The 16,048-nt window shown below is 40.9% G+C and overlaps 2 protein-coding genes across 2 annotated transcripts; both read left to right on the top strand.

The window, feature by feature from the left end:
* The first annotated feature begins 78 nt into the window (after window positions 1-78).
* LOC137199301 (endophilin-B1-like) lies at window positions 79-7,457 on the top strand. Its single transcript, XM_067613499.1, has 10 exons — window positions 79-998; window positions 1,171-1,312; window positions 2,312-2,440; window positions 2,648-2,781; window positions 2,912-3,004; window positions 3,130-3,213; window positions 3,313-3,336; window positions 3,592-3,681; window positions 4,002-4,102; window positions 5,550-7,457. The coding sequence occupies exons 1-10, from the start codon at window positions 942-944 to the stop codon at window positions 6,199-6,201; spliced, it is 1,506 nt and encodes a 501-aa protein (XP_067469600.1). The 5' UTR covers window positions 79-941; the 3' UTR covers window positions 6,202-7,457.
* Window positions 7,458-12,756: 5,299 nt separating this feature from the next.
* LOC137199523 (pentraxin-related protein PTX3-like) lies at window positions 12,757-14,706 on the top strand. Its single transcript, XM_067613863.1, has 2 exons — window positions 12,757-13,113; window positions 13,877-14,706. The coding sequence occupies exons 1-2, from the start codon at window positions 12,978-12,980 to the stop codon at window positions 14,521-14,523; spliced, it is 783 nt and encodes a 260-aa protein (XP_067469964.1). The 5' UTR covers window positions 12,757-12,977; the 3' UTR covers window positions 14,524-14,706.
* The last annotated feature ends 1,342 nt before the right edge of the window (window positions 14,707-16,048 follow it).

Raw genomic sequence — 16,048 nt, 5'->3', positions numbered from 1 at the left:
TCCTATCCGATACTGGCTGGATACTGAACATTTTTGAGGATGTCCATAAGAGACTTTTGTCTTCTTAAATTCTGCAGCATAGCAGGATCCTCCTCCCATCGGTGTGGAGCTTCTCTCTCTGGAATAACATTACAAAACCTACTGTACCAGACTGTGCAATAACCTGTGAACTGCTCCACACATTATCTAAATGTCATCTTTTTTTTTTCCTTTTTTTCTTTTGCTTGGGTAAGGAGCTCCAGTCATATTTCTGAAGACAGAACATTTCGTGATTTTTGCAGGTTAATTATTTGTTCCTGCTTATGTTTGAGTCATTGAGTGGTGTGTATTTGCAGAGTTTGCTTTTTTTTCCCCTGCGACCGGAAGTCTTGGACAACCTGTCTCATTTTGTATCTGACGTCATCAGCTAGATTTATGTTTATCTGTACCATAAACTTTATATAGCCTGCTTCTTTACACACAGTTTAAGGCAGCTATCAAAATTCATATTCAGCTATTGAAGCTAGTTAACTGTCGAAATGCCCGGTATTTGAAGTTATATAGACGCTCATACAGGATAAATAGGATAACGGTAACCATATAGCGCTTGCTAACGACAAGTGACCATTCCCTTGGCGACCGTCCGTTAAGGTCGCTATGGCCGAGCCGAGATTAATTTATCGGTGACACGGACTCCGAAGTAACCAAATTGACCTAAGGAGAGCTCGGCATGGCTGAAGGATAAACAAGCAACACAGGGTGCGTGCACTTGCGCCGTCTTCATGGGCTCAGTCGGTCAGTAACCGTAATCTGCTGGCTAAAACAACAGAGTGGCGGTTAGCGGTTGAGAGGCTATGGAGAGGTCAGCGTGCTGTTGTTGGTCATCAAGCGCAGTTCTGCTGGACCGTTAACCGACCGTTAGACGGCCGCCGAAGACAGCGCGCGACCTTGGGGACGTTGTCATGGATTTGACGCGGTTGGCTGTGGATGCTGGTCAGTTCATCAACCGGGCTGTTCAGGTAAAAGAAAACCCATCCGAAAAATAAATGCTTTTACTGGGTGTTAGCTAATGTCGGATTCTCTGTTAACTGCTTAGCACTGAAATGTGGGTTAGCGAATGTACACCCTAATGACATCACTAGTTTTTTAAGTGGCTGTAGCTTTTAATATCATCCTATATCTTCGCTCCAGTACACGGGGGAGAGTCTTGGACAGGCGGACAGGACAGAGTTGGAACCCACTCTTGAGGAGCTCGTCAGCCGGGTAGACGCAACCAAGACCTGGACGGACCAGATAATCTCTCAGACTGAAGTTTTCCTGCAGCCCAACCCAGGTGAGAGACTGTTAATTGTTTATTCACTCACCGGTTGTCTATATACGTCCTGAAAAGAGACTTGTCATTAAAATATCTTCCTTTTGAATGTCTCATTTCAACATAGACAAATGTTGATTCTGTGTTTGTCAGAATTAGTTGATGTATTGTGCAACAAATTCAGAAGAAATACAGTTTGATGCTTACACTGACCTACATACTTTAATACACCCCTGTCACTAGACATTGGGAAAAGGTCTATTTTGGATACTTATCTGCCATACTTGACCTCGGAGAGAGGTCAACAACCAGTATTTATATATATGATTATCATTTCCTACATATGATACATGCACATGTAGTCTTGCACACTGTTGGTAGATAAATATTTGGTTGGTAGATAATGTTTCCATGAGTACCTTTTATTCTTCACATTTACGTCAAACCAGAGCCTGTTCTCAGCAATATCCCAATAGCCATAATCATTATTACCGCTGAATAATAGCTATCAGTCTTTACCTATGGGACCCGATATTGCAGCCCTCATTTGTCCTACCACAATAAATACATCCCTTGTCTCTTCTTCAGTTTGCTTTGACTGTAATTGGTCTGGTTGGATGAAAAGGAACGGTCATTATTTTGCCTGTTTGAATCCAATTACCTCAGCTAATGGAATCATGAGTGGATGTGGTCTGTAATCTATCATATAAGGGGGGCCATTCTGCTGCCAGAAATAATAACCTCTTACAGTTAGGGATATTCAGCATCAAGGATGTTTTTAAAGATTATGACTTCTTACATTCGAGGGCTTTTTTAATTTTATTGAATGTTAGTTTTCATACATGTCCTAGTAGGATATTACAGATATGAAGAAGGTTAAGTAGCCTTGTATAGTAAAATGTTAATGGCGTGCTTTGACTCCAAACTACCATCTCAAGGTTAAACTGTGTGGTATTGTCCTGGTTTTATGAATGATAACCTTTTGAAGCTAAATTAAGCTCTTTCGCCCCTGATGAGTAGGAGCACGGTTAGAGGACCGGCTGTATGAATACCTGGATTGGAGTGTCCCACCTCGGCCTCATGACCATGAGATGCTGGGAGAGCAAATGAATCAGGCTGGATTGGAGATAGGGTCCAACACACCTTATGGTGAGTGTACATTGATATGGATAATGTTGGTCTAAGTTCACTTTACACGCACATCCATAAAAACTTCAAAGATAACAAATATACACACTAAAATAAGGGGGAAATATCCGCACATTCCTGTCTTGTAAGCTATTTGTCTTTAACATGGACATGCTGAAATATTGTCAGTGTGTCTTGTTTTTAAACTGAAGTTTGTTTTGTGTTCAGGAACTGCACTGCTCAGGTGTGGAGAGGCTCAGAAGCAGGTGGGCGAGGCAAAGAGAAAGTTTGTCCAAAGCGCTAACATCCACTTTCTCACACCTCTGCGGAGTTTCAGTGAGGGGGAATACAAAGCCATGCAGGTAACACACACACACATTATTTTTTGGATTTGTGTATTTTAATTCTGTCATTTATTCACATTTTTCGTTAGTAAATTAGTTGTATACTTAAGCCTTTTTTTTCTTCAAATATGTGTGTCTTTGCTCATAGGATGAGCGCAGGATGTTGCTGAATAAGCGTTTGGATTTGGACATAGCCAAGACACGGCTGAGGAAAGCTCACGAGGCCGAGCGAGAGTCCAGAGTGAGTTACAATGACGGTGTTTAGTATTAATCAGACCTGGATCAAAGCTAAAACACACCAAAATCCTTTTTTTCTATATTCATCTACTCATCATACTTTTCTGCTCTTTTCTGTCTTTTTGTCAGTCCTTGAATGCAAACCCGCTGGAAGACGACTACATAGCTCATGTCTCCTACATGTTCAGCTTCCTGCGTGTTAAATGGTTAAAGGTCAGTGGTTGTCTGATGGGCTGTGAACAATGACAGACATAATTCAACACTTCTTGTTTATCACTAAGTCAGTCTCTTCTGTCTCTTTCTTCCTATCAGATGTGGGCTCAGGAAATCTCTCAGGTGAGTTCATGTTTATGTTTTATTCCTCATAAGGTCACCCATGGAGTCTATTTTAACAGTGTCAGAAGTTATAAAACTTAGTATGACTCTGTTGTTAGTGTAGACAATAGCTTTGTTTTGATTGTTTGGTTCATTTAGATAAGCACTCCAGGGATTTGGAACGGGATTTTGTTTCTGCTAATGGAACATTTTCAGAAAATACCATAAAGATGACCGTTTGCTTGTTTGTGTGTGTGTGTGTGTGTGTGTGTGTAGGCAGAGATAGAGCTGAGGATCTGCCAGTCTTTGTTCGATAGGCAGTCAGAAATTACAAGACGTCTTCTGGAAGGAATTAGCAACACTCACGTATGTATAAACACACACAGTTGGATAGTAAAAAGATTATGTTATATTGTTCACAGTGTGTGTATTATTGTACTGGAACATTTTCTTTTTATAATTATTGTAACATGAGCTGTATACACACACTCAAAGCAAAACTTGATAATGTTTGGAAAATGAACACAATTAATTATATACCGTCGTTTGTCAATCAGTCTGCTAAAAACAATAATTTATGTGTTTTTATTTTTTGGTCTCTGATGTTTTGTTAGAGTAGCTATTACTGCTTTTTATAATGCTCAATATTTAGGGCCAAAACTCTGTGTGATTTATTTTTTTATCAGACCAACCACATGCGGAGCCTGACTGACTTTGTGGAGGCTCAGGCCTGTTACTTTGCCCAGTGCAACCAACATGCACAGGAGCTTCAGAAACAGCTGGCCAGGTCTGTATAGTCTGCTTTATAACATCAAAAGACAAAATCTTTATAGAGCTAAAATAAAACATGGAAGTCTCCCGTTGCTTCTTTATGCTATTTGGTAATGGGTCTGGGTTTAAATTTTTTATGCCTTCAGTTTTTTGATCTAATTGAAAATGGATGTTTTAACTTTTTCAGGCAGCACTACCAAATGCACTTTTAATGAGCTTTCATCAAGGTCACAGGGTTTTTACTTGTTTGCTCAGGAAAGAGGAAAAATTATTTAAAAACTGTTTTAAACAGAAAGGTCTCTTGTAAATCCAGAAGCCAAAAACCAGTTAAAAATGTATTCCAATCCACTATGTTTTTTATTTGAATCTATAACCCAAATGGCAAAAGATCTCTGTTAGTAAGAAGATGCCCAACTTAACCACAAGAGATGAACTTGCCGTGTCCAATGTAGCATTTTTTCCCCACTGGCCCACTTGGCCAGTCGATCAGAGTTTTACTGGCCCCTTGTATATTTTCACCAGCAGCCATAAAATAAAAATAACTTTCCCCCCCCCCCCCATAATCTGGGTGATTTATTTATTGTATACATAATACGTACAACAGTAAAGTTTAGATTTGGTTGTTTTCCTTTATTTATGGATACGTAATGTTGATATATTACACAAATTTTCAAAATATAAAATTAGGTATATGGTGTATAGATGTAGGTTTCTCCATATTTTCTGTAAAGCTAAAGAGTATGGAATACATAGGGAGAAGAGAGCAGAATTTATGAGTGTTTTTACATGCACATGAGTATCCTGGTTATGATCAGGCTTTTGGAGTATCCCGATTTTGCATTGCAGAAACCTGGATTAGCCCTTGTCCTGGTTTGAGAAACCTTGATATGCTACCTGGAGTACTCCAATACAAACAATACTGTTGCATATAAACCCCTTATCCAGGTTACTGAATATTCTTTATTGGTAGAGAAATGAGCAGCTGAGATGTTGAGGAATAAAGACACAACTGGACACAGATCATCAGAAACCTGGATACTGTTAGAGTCATATAAACAGGGACATTAAAAACCCGGTTTCTTATGTTCCATGTAAAAGCCATGTCCAGAATATGGTCAAAACCAGGATAAGACTCAAAACGGGGTTACTCACATTGATGTAAACACACTCTGCAAGTACTGAGTACAGCAAGAACTGAGACAATGCTGAGAGATCTGCAGAAATGTACTTGTCAAGATAGAACAGTGAGAGAAAGAACATATTGGCATTTGTTTGTGTGCACGTGTTCACTCCAAGCTCCTTCTGTCTGCTTCTACGAGCCACCTGTCCGACGTGGAATTGAACTGTAATGAATGAATGAAAAGGAGAGGGTCCAACATCGGTTATGTCGGACCCTAATTTGTAGGAAAAACTCAGGACATCTGGTCTCAATGACATACTCATGATTTTGTTTCCCCTTGCAGCATTCCAGCTGTCCTCTGCTCCAATAACTGGCAGTCAGCAATTACTAATGCAGTCAATCAGCCATCAACAAGCAACCATGTAGCCGATGAGCCTGTGGGGTTAAATCAGGTCACTCCAATTCCCATACTCGTCCACCAACTTCCAGACTTCGACCAAGACTCATGGACAGCAAATCCACCACCCGGAACTGTGAAAGCAACAACAGATTCCTCCGTGACCACACGGCCATCTGACCAGACAAATAACAACAATAACAACAACACCTTCCCCGCTGACAGCCAAACCAACCAAGCATTCGATCATGTCTGTACATCAGATTCAGACAGTCACTCAACAATTCAGCTCTCAGCACCCAGCAGGACCACCACAGTGGCCACTGAGCCTCCTGCTTCAAGCCAGACACTGACACTCAGTGAGACAGCTGCAATAACCAACGGCGCAGGTAGTGTGACAACAGCAACGACTCCCCCACCTTCACAACTCAGCGGAAGCGAGTCTCAGACAGCAAATGCAGTAGCTCCCGAGATCGTGACAACCAATGACGTCGCTTCTGAGCCCCAAACGGCTAATGAAATCCAGAGCGAGCTGCCCTCCATTAACGGAGAAGACACTCAGGAGTCATCAACAGGCAGTCAGGATGTGGTGCAGTAGAATCTAACGTCCGGTGGATGATGTGACACCAGGCCAAACACGTCAGCTGCAATATACTATGAATGGAGCTTCAGCTGTTTTAGACCAGTGGTAATTGTGACGTCGTAGATCCGAGATTACAGACTGTAACAGAAAGGTACAGATACACAATTATTAATACATGTGGTATGGTTAAAAAAAAAAGATTTAATTGATCCCATAGGGAAGATGATGTGAAGTTGTCGTAAAAGTGGTTATTTTTCTAAACGTGATATAGTGCCACAATCATTTTAGCCTCTAGCCATTAACATATTTTATTCATATTGTATGGAAATAATGACTGTCCCCTCTTGTTGCAGTAGATATAATATTTGTCGGCCTCAGGCTGTAAGATGAGGCCTGTCTGACTGTTATATCTGCTGCAAATGACTGTGCAGAGTTGTTTTCAGTTGGTATCTATGAAACTAAATCTTTATTTTTACATTTAGAGAACTAATCAAGCTTTGTGCCAAGTCCACGTGTGTGTATTTGTTGGTGTAAACACATAAATGTCTGTGTGTGTTCATGGATGTTTGTGTCCACGTATGGGCTATATGTCTGTCTTCACCCAAACCTGTGACACCTATAAGGAGAAGTGTGTGTGTGTGTGTATATGTATGTGACTCCGCCACCTCTTGACTCGTGTTTCTACAAGTTGAGGTCATTTTCCATATTAAAAACACAGTGTCATGAAAGTGTGTGTTTTGGTGTTGGGGGGCCCAGAGAAGTGACAGCACACCTGAGACTGAACAGGACCTTTATGCTTGATGTTGCATATGACCATATGCTTCCTCATACACACTCTGGGTGTTTCCCTTTATATATCTAGCACCCTTAAACACACCCACTCAAATCACATACTCACTTTTACCCCCTTAAAGCCCCCACTGGGTGAAATGGGTAGAAGTTTCCACGTCCAGATGTTGTTCATTTTCTTTGTAAAGGCAGCCCAGATCTACTGTGGTGTGAGTCCACTCTTGGGACCCTGTATGGAAACACACACACATTAATTTAGCATTGGCCTACTGATGTAATCGTCCACCAGCCCAAGCTTTTGTCCCAATATGTAAAGATGTGTGTGTGTTTGGATAGTGTTCACATTCGCTCCACTGCCCGTTATAAACTGCACGTACATGCAGACGTAATCCAGTCACATGAGTCAGTGTGAGGTTGGCGGTTTCACGTGATTCATCTGAAAATGTGGAAATAAATATGCAAACGGTGACGTAACTTCCAAATCGAGTGTGGATTCTATCTTTGTCCTCCAGTTGAGGTGTTTTCTGTTATTTACTCATGAGGATCTGTTGCTCGTCATTCACTCATTCACCAACCGGACCTCCTGACCTAGATTTGCTCACACACAGACACACAAGGATATCCAGGTTGAGGTCTTGATCGGGCTTTCCAGGCCAAGTAATAGTTCTCCTCTCAATACAACCATCTTGACACGCTGCAACTTGTTGTTAAGCTTTGTTTGCCTCACTGATTGCAGTACTACTAATTATACTAACCACATAACAAGATAATGAAGTCTGGTGGTGTATGACACTTAACACAACTCCTCAGCACATGCACACATGTTGAAACACTGATGAAAATTGTGTTTCTCCTGCATATTATTCCCGCTTTGTCATTCCTTCCTGCCTGGAGCTGTTCAAATAGATCAGATCGATTAAGCGGAGGTTGTGTGATATCGATCTGAGTACAGTCAGGAGGCCCGTGGTTAAATAACATCATTAACGCTTATATCACACCACTGTATCAGCTCTACATTTTAGGGGGCCTCACAGGAGGTGCAGTTAGTGCTTAAAGACAAATTAAATAGTGATACATTGCTGCCATTTTTCCTATGACTCAGCCAAACAAGAATAGATTCTCCTCAATCTGTCCCTGACTGCTCATGTTAGCCCTTCCACCACACTGTTTAGGGAAACAGCAAAATCCCTGCTACCTTTCCAATTTATTTTTTTTATCGTTTTCGGTGTGTACTCTGTCTGCAGCAGCTCTCTCACTAGTCACTTCACATGAGGCTCCTGTGTTATACAGGAAGGAAGGGAAAGCTGAAATGATGTTTTGCATGTCTCATTGAGATGAGTGAGTTATAGAGGCATATCAAGGGAATTGAGATGTTTCTAATTATATTTGGCACTGCTTTTTTCCTGATGGGGCACAGACAGATAATACTTCTATATTTAGGTGCAATGCATTATTTTATTTGCTGTTTATTTAACTTATATATAACCAGGTAAGTATTTATGAGATTGGAAACCTATTTTGCAAGAGAGATCTGGCCAGGACAGTGACATAAAATGTTTCAGACAAAACCATACAAAATCAGATAACAGTACTAAAACAGATAATAATACTAAAATATGGCTTATAGTAAGATACAAATTGACAGTTAAGAATTGTGGCATTTAATAGTGTTGGAGTCTTGAATTCTGCCAGAAACATCAGATTTATCAATTGAAATTTCTTCCTTGCAGACTATTCTAAGTGGCTGGAGCAGAAATCATGAAGGCTTTCTTTGCCATCTGTACATTAGAGACAGACAGCAGATATACTGTATGTCTTGTGATCTGAGATACTGATTGGAAGATGAACTGTGAATTACATTTGCAGAGATATGATGTTAATGTAAAGACCAGACTGACTTTATAAATGAAAAAATACACTATTGACTCAATCAACAGACATGGCCAGCCAACTCTGGAATATAAGGCACAATGATTTATGAGGGTTTTTAAGATAAGCATAGTCCAGCATGTGGGGACACTGTGCTGATTCATTTATATACAGCAAATCACTACATTGAAGAACCAGTAAAAAGGTGGCTGCCACCAGCTTTCTCCCAGCTTCACAAGAGAAACAGGACTAAAATTCTAACTTCGGTCTCAGTTTCATCACAAGGTTTCAACATGTGATTTATGGAAAAGAAAGCCAATTACCTTGATATTTCTAACAGATAACTTCTATTGTCCTCCCCTGAGCTGTCTACCCTAATGTCTTCTTCTTAGCATTAGAAAACAACTTTATCTGCAGTCAGTACAAGTTTGAATTAAGTGAGGGAGAATGAAAAATATCAAAGGTCGACTGTAGTTTATGAAGTACGTTTGGGAGAGAAGAGAAACAGTATCATCTGCATAAAGAATGCTATTAGTTCAATGCGTAATAACACCTAAATTATTTGCGTAAAGTGAAAATAAAAGTGGGACAAGCACAGAACCTTGAGGCACTCCATTAATAATCATACTGAAGTATGTTCTTTGACACACTGAGTTCTACCTGAGAGATAATTACTAAACTGTCTAATTTCATATGTTGTCTTATTTGTTTTTATATATGTAACATCTCCTTATTTTATGTTTTATTTGATTTATATATGTAATATTTTTGTCATGTATGAACTTTACCCTTTTGGAGGTTTTTTGCTTTTGTTCTTAAGCACATTGAGTTCACGCCTGTCGTATGAAATGTGCTATATATAAATAAAGTTGACTTGACTTAAATCGGCCTACTGGCTGATCAGGCTTTATCCTTAGATTAAGCAATAATAAAATAATGTAACCCATATTAAGCAACCTTTGCTTTCTCAGGGCATAATCCACAGTATTAAAGGCTTTGCTTTGCTGAGATATCAATTATTATGAATCTTAACTGTGCCTCTCACTACACTGTTCTTAGAAAGGCATTAAGCTATACCATAATCATCAACTAATACACTCCTTTTGAAGTGATTAGATATAATTATAAGTCTGCTATATTTGTACAATGGCTCTATTGTTTGACAGCATGCTGTATTTAAAACAAATGGTCTTCTCCCCTCCTCTCTACATATTCAGGACAAAAAAGGGAAACACCCAAGAACACCACACAGTTCTCATAAACTGGCTTGTGTTGGCCGACTTTACTGTGTTACTGTTTTTATGCGGTTTGTTCATTAGTAAAGTCCTGTTGCTGTTTTAAACTGACTGTTTTTAGCCTGATTTTTTTTTTTCTGCTGACAACACCCATCATCCCATTTTCCCTTGCATCTCTGGTTTTATCACAACCAGCCCCACAAAAATCCCTGCTCCTTTCTCTCTTTTGGAATAAAATGAGTGCTAAGACACTAAAGTTACTTTCATCATCTCTATCTCTGTCTTTCCCTTTCCATCTTCCCTTTTATGTTTGTCGAGTTTTCTTATTACCTTCATCTCTCGCCACTCCTCCCCTCACTGCCAGCTGGAAGTGATTTGTGTGACAGCTAAACTGTAGGTGTGGTGTGTGCAGGTGGGGGTGGTAAACAGCGTCTGGCGGCTGCTGATAAATGTCGCTCCCCTGTTATGGAGTCATATGATGACCAAAATAGAAAGATGATATATAGAGAGGAGAGGAGGAAATGCATCAGATGGGCACCAATGAAGACAAGTTTATAACTTGTATGCATACACAGAATTTTACACCCCACCTGCAAGTTCTAACATAAAAACATACAAATGTATTGCTTTGCTGGAGGGATCCTAATTACTTGCATTTTATGGAACTGGGCCAGAGAAATGCACATACACAAGCCACACAGGGAGGCATTTTTGCTGCAGTGAGGAAAACACAAATTCTACAAATATCACCTGACCCTCCGTACCCCCCTCACCTCTCTGTCTGTCCATCTCTTCCTCTGCAGGTTCTCTCTTTTCCTGATATAAACCTGCCACCACCCACGTCCAGCCCCCCCACCACAAATAGTCCCATTACAGCCTGAGAAAATCCGACATGCTGACTGGCAGACTTGCTGACGTCTGCAGAGGGAGCTCAGTCTGGAGGTCTGTTGGGAGCAGAGAGGTCACAGCTTTTCCTATGACCTTGACATGTCCTACTTCTGCTGCTTAACCCCAACACCTGTTGACCAGAGCCCTCTGCCTGGAAGAATAAGGTCATTTGGCCTTGCTGAGTATAATTCATCCTCGCTGAATGTTTAATCGACAGTGTCACCAGGCAACAAAATATAATCACACAGCCAGAAAGCCAATTTTGCAGTGTTACTTAGCAACAAAATTTGGTTAATACATACTTCATAGATAAAACAGTGAATTTGATCATCATCCTTCTGCATCTTGCAGGAAACAGAGGCAGTAAACACAGGCCTGCAGAAAATTGTATCACCATCAGAGATATGTCGCAAATTTCCAACCAACACAGGATTGGCAAGGTATAGTATATAGTATATATAGATTATATAGTATTTCTACGCCCCTCAGGTTACCAATAGCATTTCAAATAATGTCTTTCTTACCTTTATTTGGTCAGTTACATGGTTAGCAAAAAACTTAGGGAAACAGGATGGAAGTACATATTAGACATGAAGTACAAAGACACCAAGGGCACAAAGAGGGGGCACATAGGTGCAGCTGTGTGGAGGCCTCCCTTCCACAGAAAAAAGATAAAGAAAGGAGTGCAGCACACAGTGTGGAATCTCCAGGTACAAAATGTTTTGCACAAACCTTTCCTTAGCAACAGTATATGTTTTTCTCCCTCAATACTCATTGTAAGCTTAAAACATAATCCAGATTCTCAAATGTTGCAACTTCTTCTTTAGGTTAGGGGATTTTGTGTTGACACAGAGCACAGAGTGACTGACTCATCAGTAAAAAGGTTAAAGAGGCAGACAGACCTGTGTGTGTGGACTGAGATGTCCTGTGGAAACAATGCGATGCGAGTATGACTGTAAATGACTCTGGAATGAGGCACAACAATATTATGCATCTTGCGATGAGGGAATAATATCAGTTTGGACTGAACATCTGGTCACTGATAACGAAAAATGTTTTTCAAGAAGAGAAAATTCAAATTTCAAATTCAAAAAAATTATGCAGTGTTATCTTAAAAATGAAAGTACAAGTCAGGCAGTGGGCGATTTTAATACTCAATTATTTAATGATATGTAGTACAAACAAAACAATCTCACCTCAAGGTCCATTTAGTAGCTGTTCTAGAACATTTGAGCATATCGCATGACCTTCATCAGCAGATTGAGTTTGCCCAGTTTGTAGAATGGCTCGAATTGTAGATGTTCAAACTGGAACTTTTCATTCACGTTGGCTTAAAAGTTGAGCTTCAGAGTTCATTGACCTTAGAAACAGCAAAACAATCTCACCTAAAGGTCCATTTAGTAGCTGTTCTGGAGCTTTCAATCATATCGGGATTATGTGACCAAGTTGGCAATCTCACAGCCAGAGAAAACATTCCCAGAATGATTCCAGTGTATAGTACGTGAATTTGACAGTGAGTCAATGTGAGAGTTGATAAGAAGAGGGAAAATTTTGGTATACGTGGTTTGGTATACGTGTTCCTATCTGTAAACCTACACACATTTAAATGGTTCACTGTTCCACCCTGAATGTCTTTATTTCTCCATCTTTCTCTTCTCTTCTGCTTTCCACCCTGCCTTCATTGCTTTCTTTTCACCCCAGCTTTCCCATTACCCCTGTAACTCTCCTTCTCTCCCCATAATGCCCCTATTTCCCACTCAGTTTGACTTTTGACATATTACCTCCACTGAAGCATTACTCAACCAACGTCCACAGCACCCCCACCTCTGTCCCACCCTCCCTAACTTCCTCCCTCCTTCTTCCTTCTAGCACAGTTTATAAGTGAGCACCCGCAACAGTTGGCTCAGTGTGGAGAGCTTTACATATAGTGAAGGGGGTGGATAAGGAAAGAGAGAGCAGCTCTCTAACATCTTAAGGAACCAACACACTTCAACACTTCAGAGCTCCATCATGTGTGTGTTCAGGATCTGGCGTGTCCTGTGTGTGCTCTGCTACGTGGGTGCATCCTTGTGTGTGAATCAGGTTGAGTATGAAGGGAACTACCAAGACAACTATGACAACGAGATCTCTCAGGATCAGCAGGAGGGTATGTTTTGCTTATTTATCCTTTTGTCACTTTTGGTTCGTGCTTGTTAGAACAGATGGCTCATTGTGTAGAATTTGTCCTCAGTTGCCATGGCAGATTTCATTAAACCATTGCCAAATAAAGTGTTTTTTTCTTCCACACAAATTGGTTTATTAGTTTTGTAAGGTGAGGAAAGGTGTTCCACAGGGTTCTATTCTTGGTCCACTTCTATTCATTTTATATATCCTCCAATCCACATCTCTGCCAATCCACATTTTTATTCAGATGATACAATCTTTAGCCAACTGAGGAGAGTTTTCCTGTCAATTATCTATCTGTAAAGCGCTTCTTGGGAAACTGCTGTCTAAGCACATCAAAATATAGTAATTATAATGTCAGGACATAGGATATTTTGACTCATACAGCATGTTCAAACAGAGAAAGGGACAACTGTTTATAATTATTTTTACAAATGGAATGAGTTAGAAAGTGTTTCGAAAGAAAAATCCTCATTTCTTCTGAAGATTAAAACATACTTATAAATCTTCCCCATTCTGTGAAACCATATTGTGTATGTAAATTTCTGTTTGTCTACACTAGTACTGTGTGTGTTTAGTCTTGTGAAAGAGACACCTTGATCTCAATGAGCCTACCTGTTCAAATAAAGGATTAAATCGAATAAATGTTAATATTTTGGTTATGTTTGGTTTATGTCAATGTTAATAATCTTTCAGTTGTCTATGGGATTGTGCTGTTGATGCATCCCTCTGGTTTTTGTCTGCAGGGGAGTCTCCAACTACACCATGCCAGACTGCAGATTTCTCCCGCTGGGACAAGCTTTTCATCGCTCTGGAGGACTCCCACATGAGGCAGAACATGCTGCTAGAGTCTCTCGAGCAGCGCTGTGGAGGAATGGTCTCTCTCAGGGCGCAGATGGACAAACTGGTTAGAGGGACATGCCAACAGTGTCTACCCAGCATGGAGTCAGCATGCCAGAGGCAAACAGAGCAGGCGAGTCTCAGGCTGCAGCGAGGCTTGCAGGAGCTCAGGGAGGAGGGAGCAGAGAGAGAGAGGAGGTTAAACTCTACCTTGCAGATGCTCCTGCACAATAGTCACGAGGAGAACGCCCGGCTGACGCGGCTGGAGGAAGATAGCGTTTACAGAGTGGTGCCATCGGCAGCAGCGGACATCTTTCCGGGGATGGGACATGAGCCAACACCGAGACCTGGAGGTTTGGGGACAGCTTCTGGCTTGGGCATGAAGCCGTTGCCATCTGGCCTGAAGGAGCAGGAAGTGACTTCACCACTGGACATGGCCACAATGGGAAGGGCCCTGGTCTCCATAGCAACAGAGCTGCAGAAGGTTCACCTGCAGCTGAGCAATGTGATAGAGCAGACAGGAACACTGAGGAAGGACAGAGGAGACACATGAGGGGAAAGAATAATGAAAGATTGACTGGGAGCTCTCCAGTGATAATGCTTTTGCACATATTCATTTTTTGATGTTGTTTTTTATATGTGAGGTTGGTTTTGTCTGGTGACAATGACTTTAAATGTACCATAAAAGTTGTGGGTTTACTGTAATGAATAAAAACTAATTAAACAACCAAATTAGCCTCATGGAAAGGTTTCCTCCCTCTTCCCACACACACTAATCAACTCATTTTCAGTGCTGCATGCTTATGTCCATGTATATGCCTACAGTCTTGTGATTTTTATGTGTTTCAGTCTACACCACCTTGATATTTGTGTAGCTGTGGTGATTTCTGCAAATGTGGACGACCGCAGGAAAGTGTGTCAGAGGTTTTGGGTTGTATTTAATTCTGGGCAGGCCTCTCCCACTCATTAGCTGCTTTAAGAGTGTCTGTATGCAAAGAGGCCATGACTTACAACACTTTGAATGTTTATGATTCATGAATCTCTGCCAGGCCTATTACTCAGCTGCCCGTCGCTCACACACACACATTCATTGTTATAAACCACATGGAATGGCCAGTGTTGGCTGGAGGTACTTTCATGTGTTATAGTTTCACTGTGATGGGTTGTAATGTTGTTGTCCCAGATCGCCTCTTCATTTATTTTTAACATATTAATGCTTTTGTTTAGACTTTTATTAGAGCTGATGAAGAAATTGGGCAAACAAGAGTGTAGAAAAAAAGTAGACTGTCAGAGAGAAGTATAGAAAACAAGGTATGGTCTTGTGATTTTAATTAGGCCAGTGCACTGACATCACATGAACATATTCACTAATGAAAGGTTTATAACCATGGCATGAATGCATGCTTGTGCCCATGCCCTTGTATGTGTGTGTGCATGCACCTTTCTTTATAAATCCGCAGCTGGGTGGAAAATTGCAGGCAAGATCTGAAGGTTTTTTTTAAGGTCTACATGTATTTCTGTAAATGACACAACTAACACGCTGCAGATGAGTGTAGAGCACGAAGAACAACAGTAGTTCTATCTCATAGATTTCTCATTACACCTGTTTCACCACAGTCTCCACACACATACACACACTGGTCTATTCAATGCGGGGACACTTGTTTCAATTGAACATCTCCATCTGTGCGGCGGGTGTGGGGATTTCAGTGATTGGAAGCTTTGTCGTGTCATCTCATGTTGGCACTTCATTGATTTATAAGGCCTTGCAAGAGAGGAAAACAGACAAGGCGGGGAAAAAAAGGGAAGCAGGAGGCTAATGATGAGTATAACAGAAAAGAAGAGTGACAGTGCTTGTGTGTCTGACAGGTGCTTATTAGACATAATGACTGTTCCTGCACACAAAGCAGGGTTTTATCAGCCAGCTGGCCAGACACATTTCAATAACCAGCCTCCCTTTCTGCCCTGGCTTCTTTTCGTTCCGCTCCTTCCCTTTCATCTCTGCTGTCGTCATCTGCCGTCACTCTCCTTTCCCCCCTGCTTGTTATTTGTATGCCAACCCCATCATCTTCTCTCTC

The sequence above is a fragment of the Thunnus thynnus genome, chromosome 16 (genome assembly GCF_963924715.1).
Source record: "Thunnus thynnus chromosome 16, fThuThy2.1, whole genome shotgun sequence".
Lineage (NCBI taxonomy): Eukaryota > Metazoa > Chordata > Actinopteri > Scombriformes > Scombridae > Thunnus > Thunnus thynnus.
This window is presented reverse-complemented; position numbering and strand designations above follow the sequence as displayed.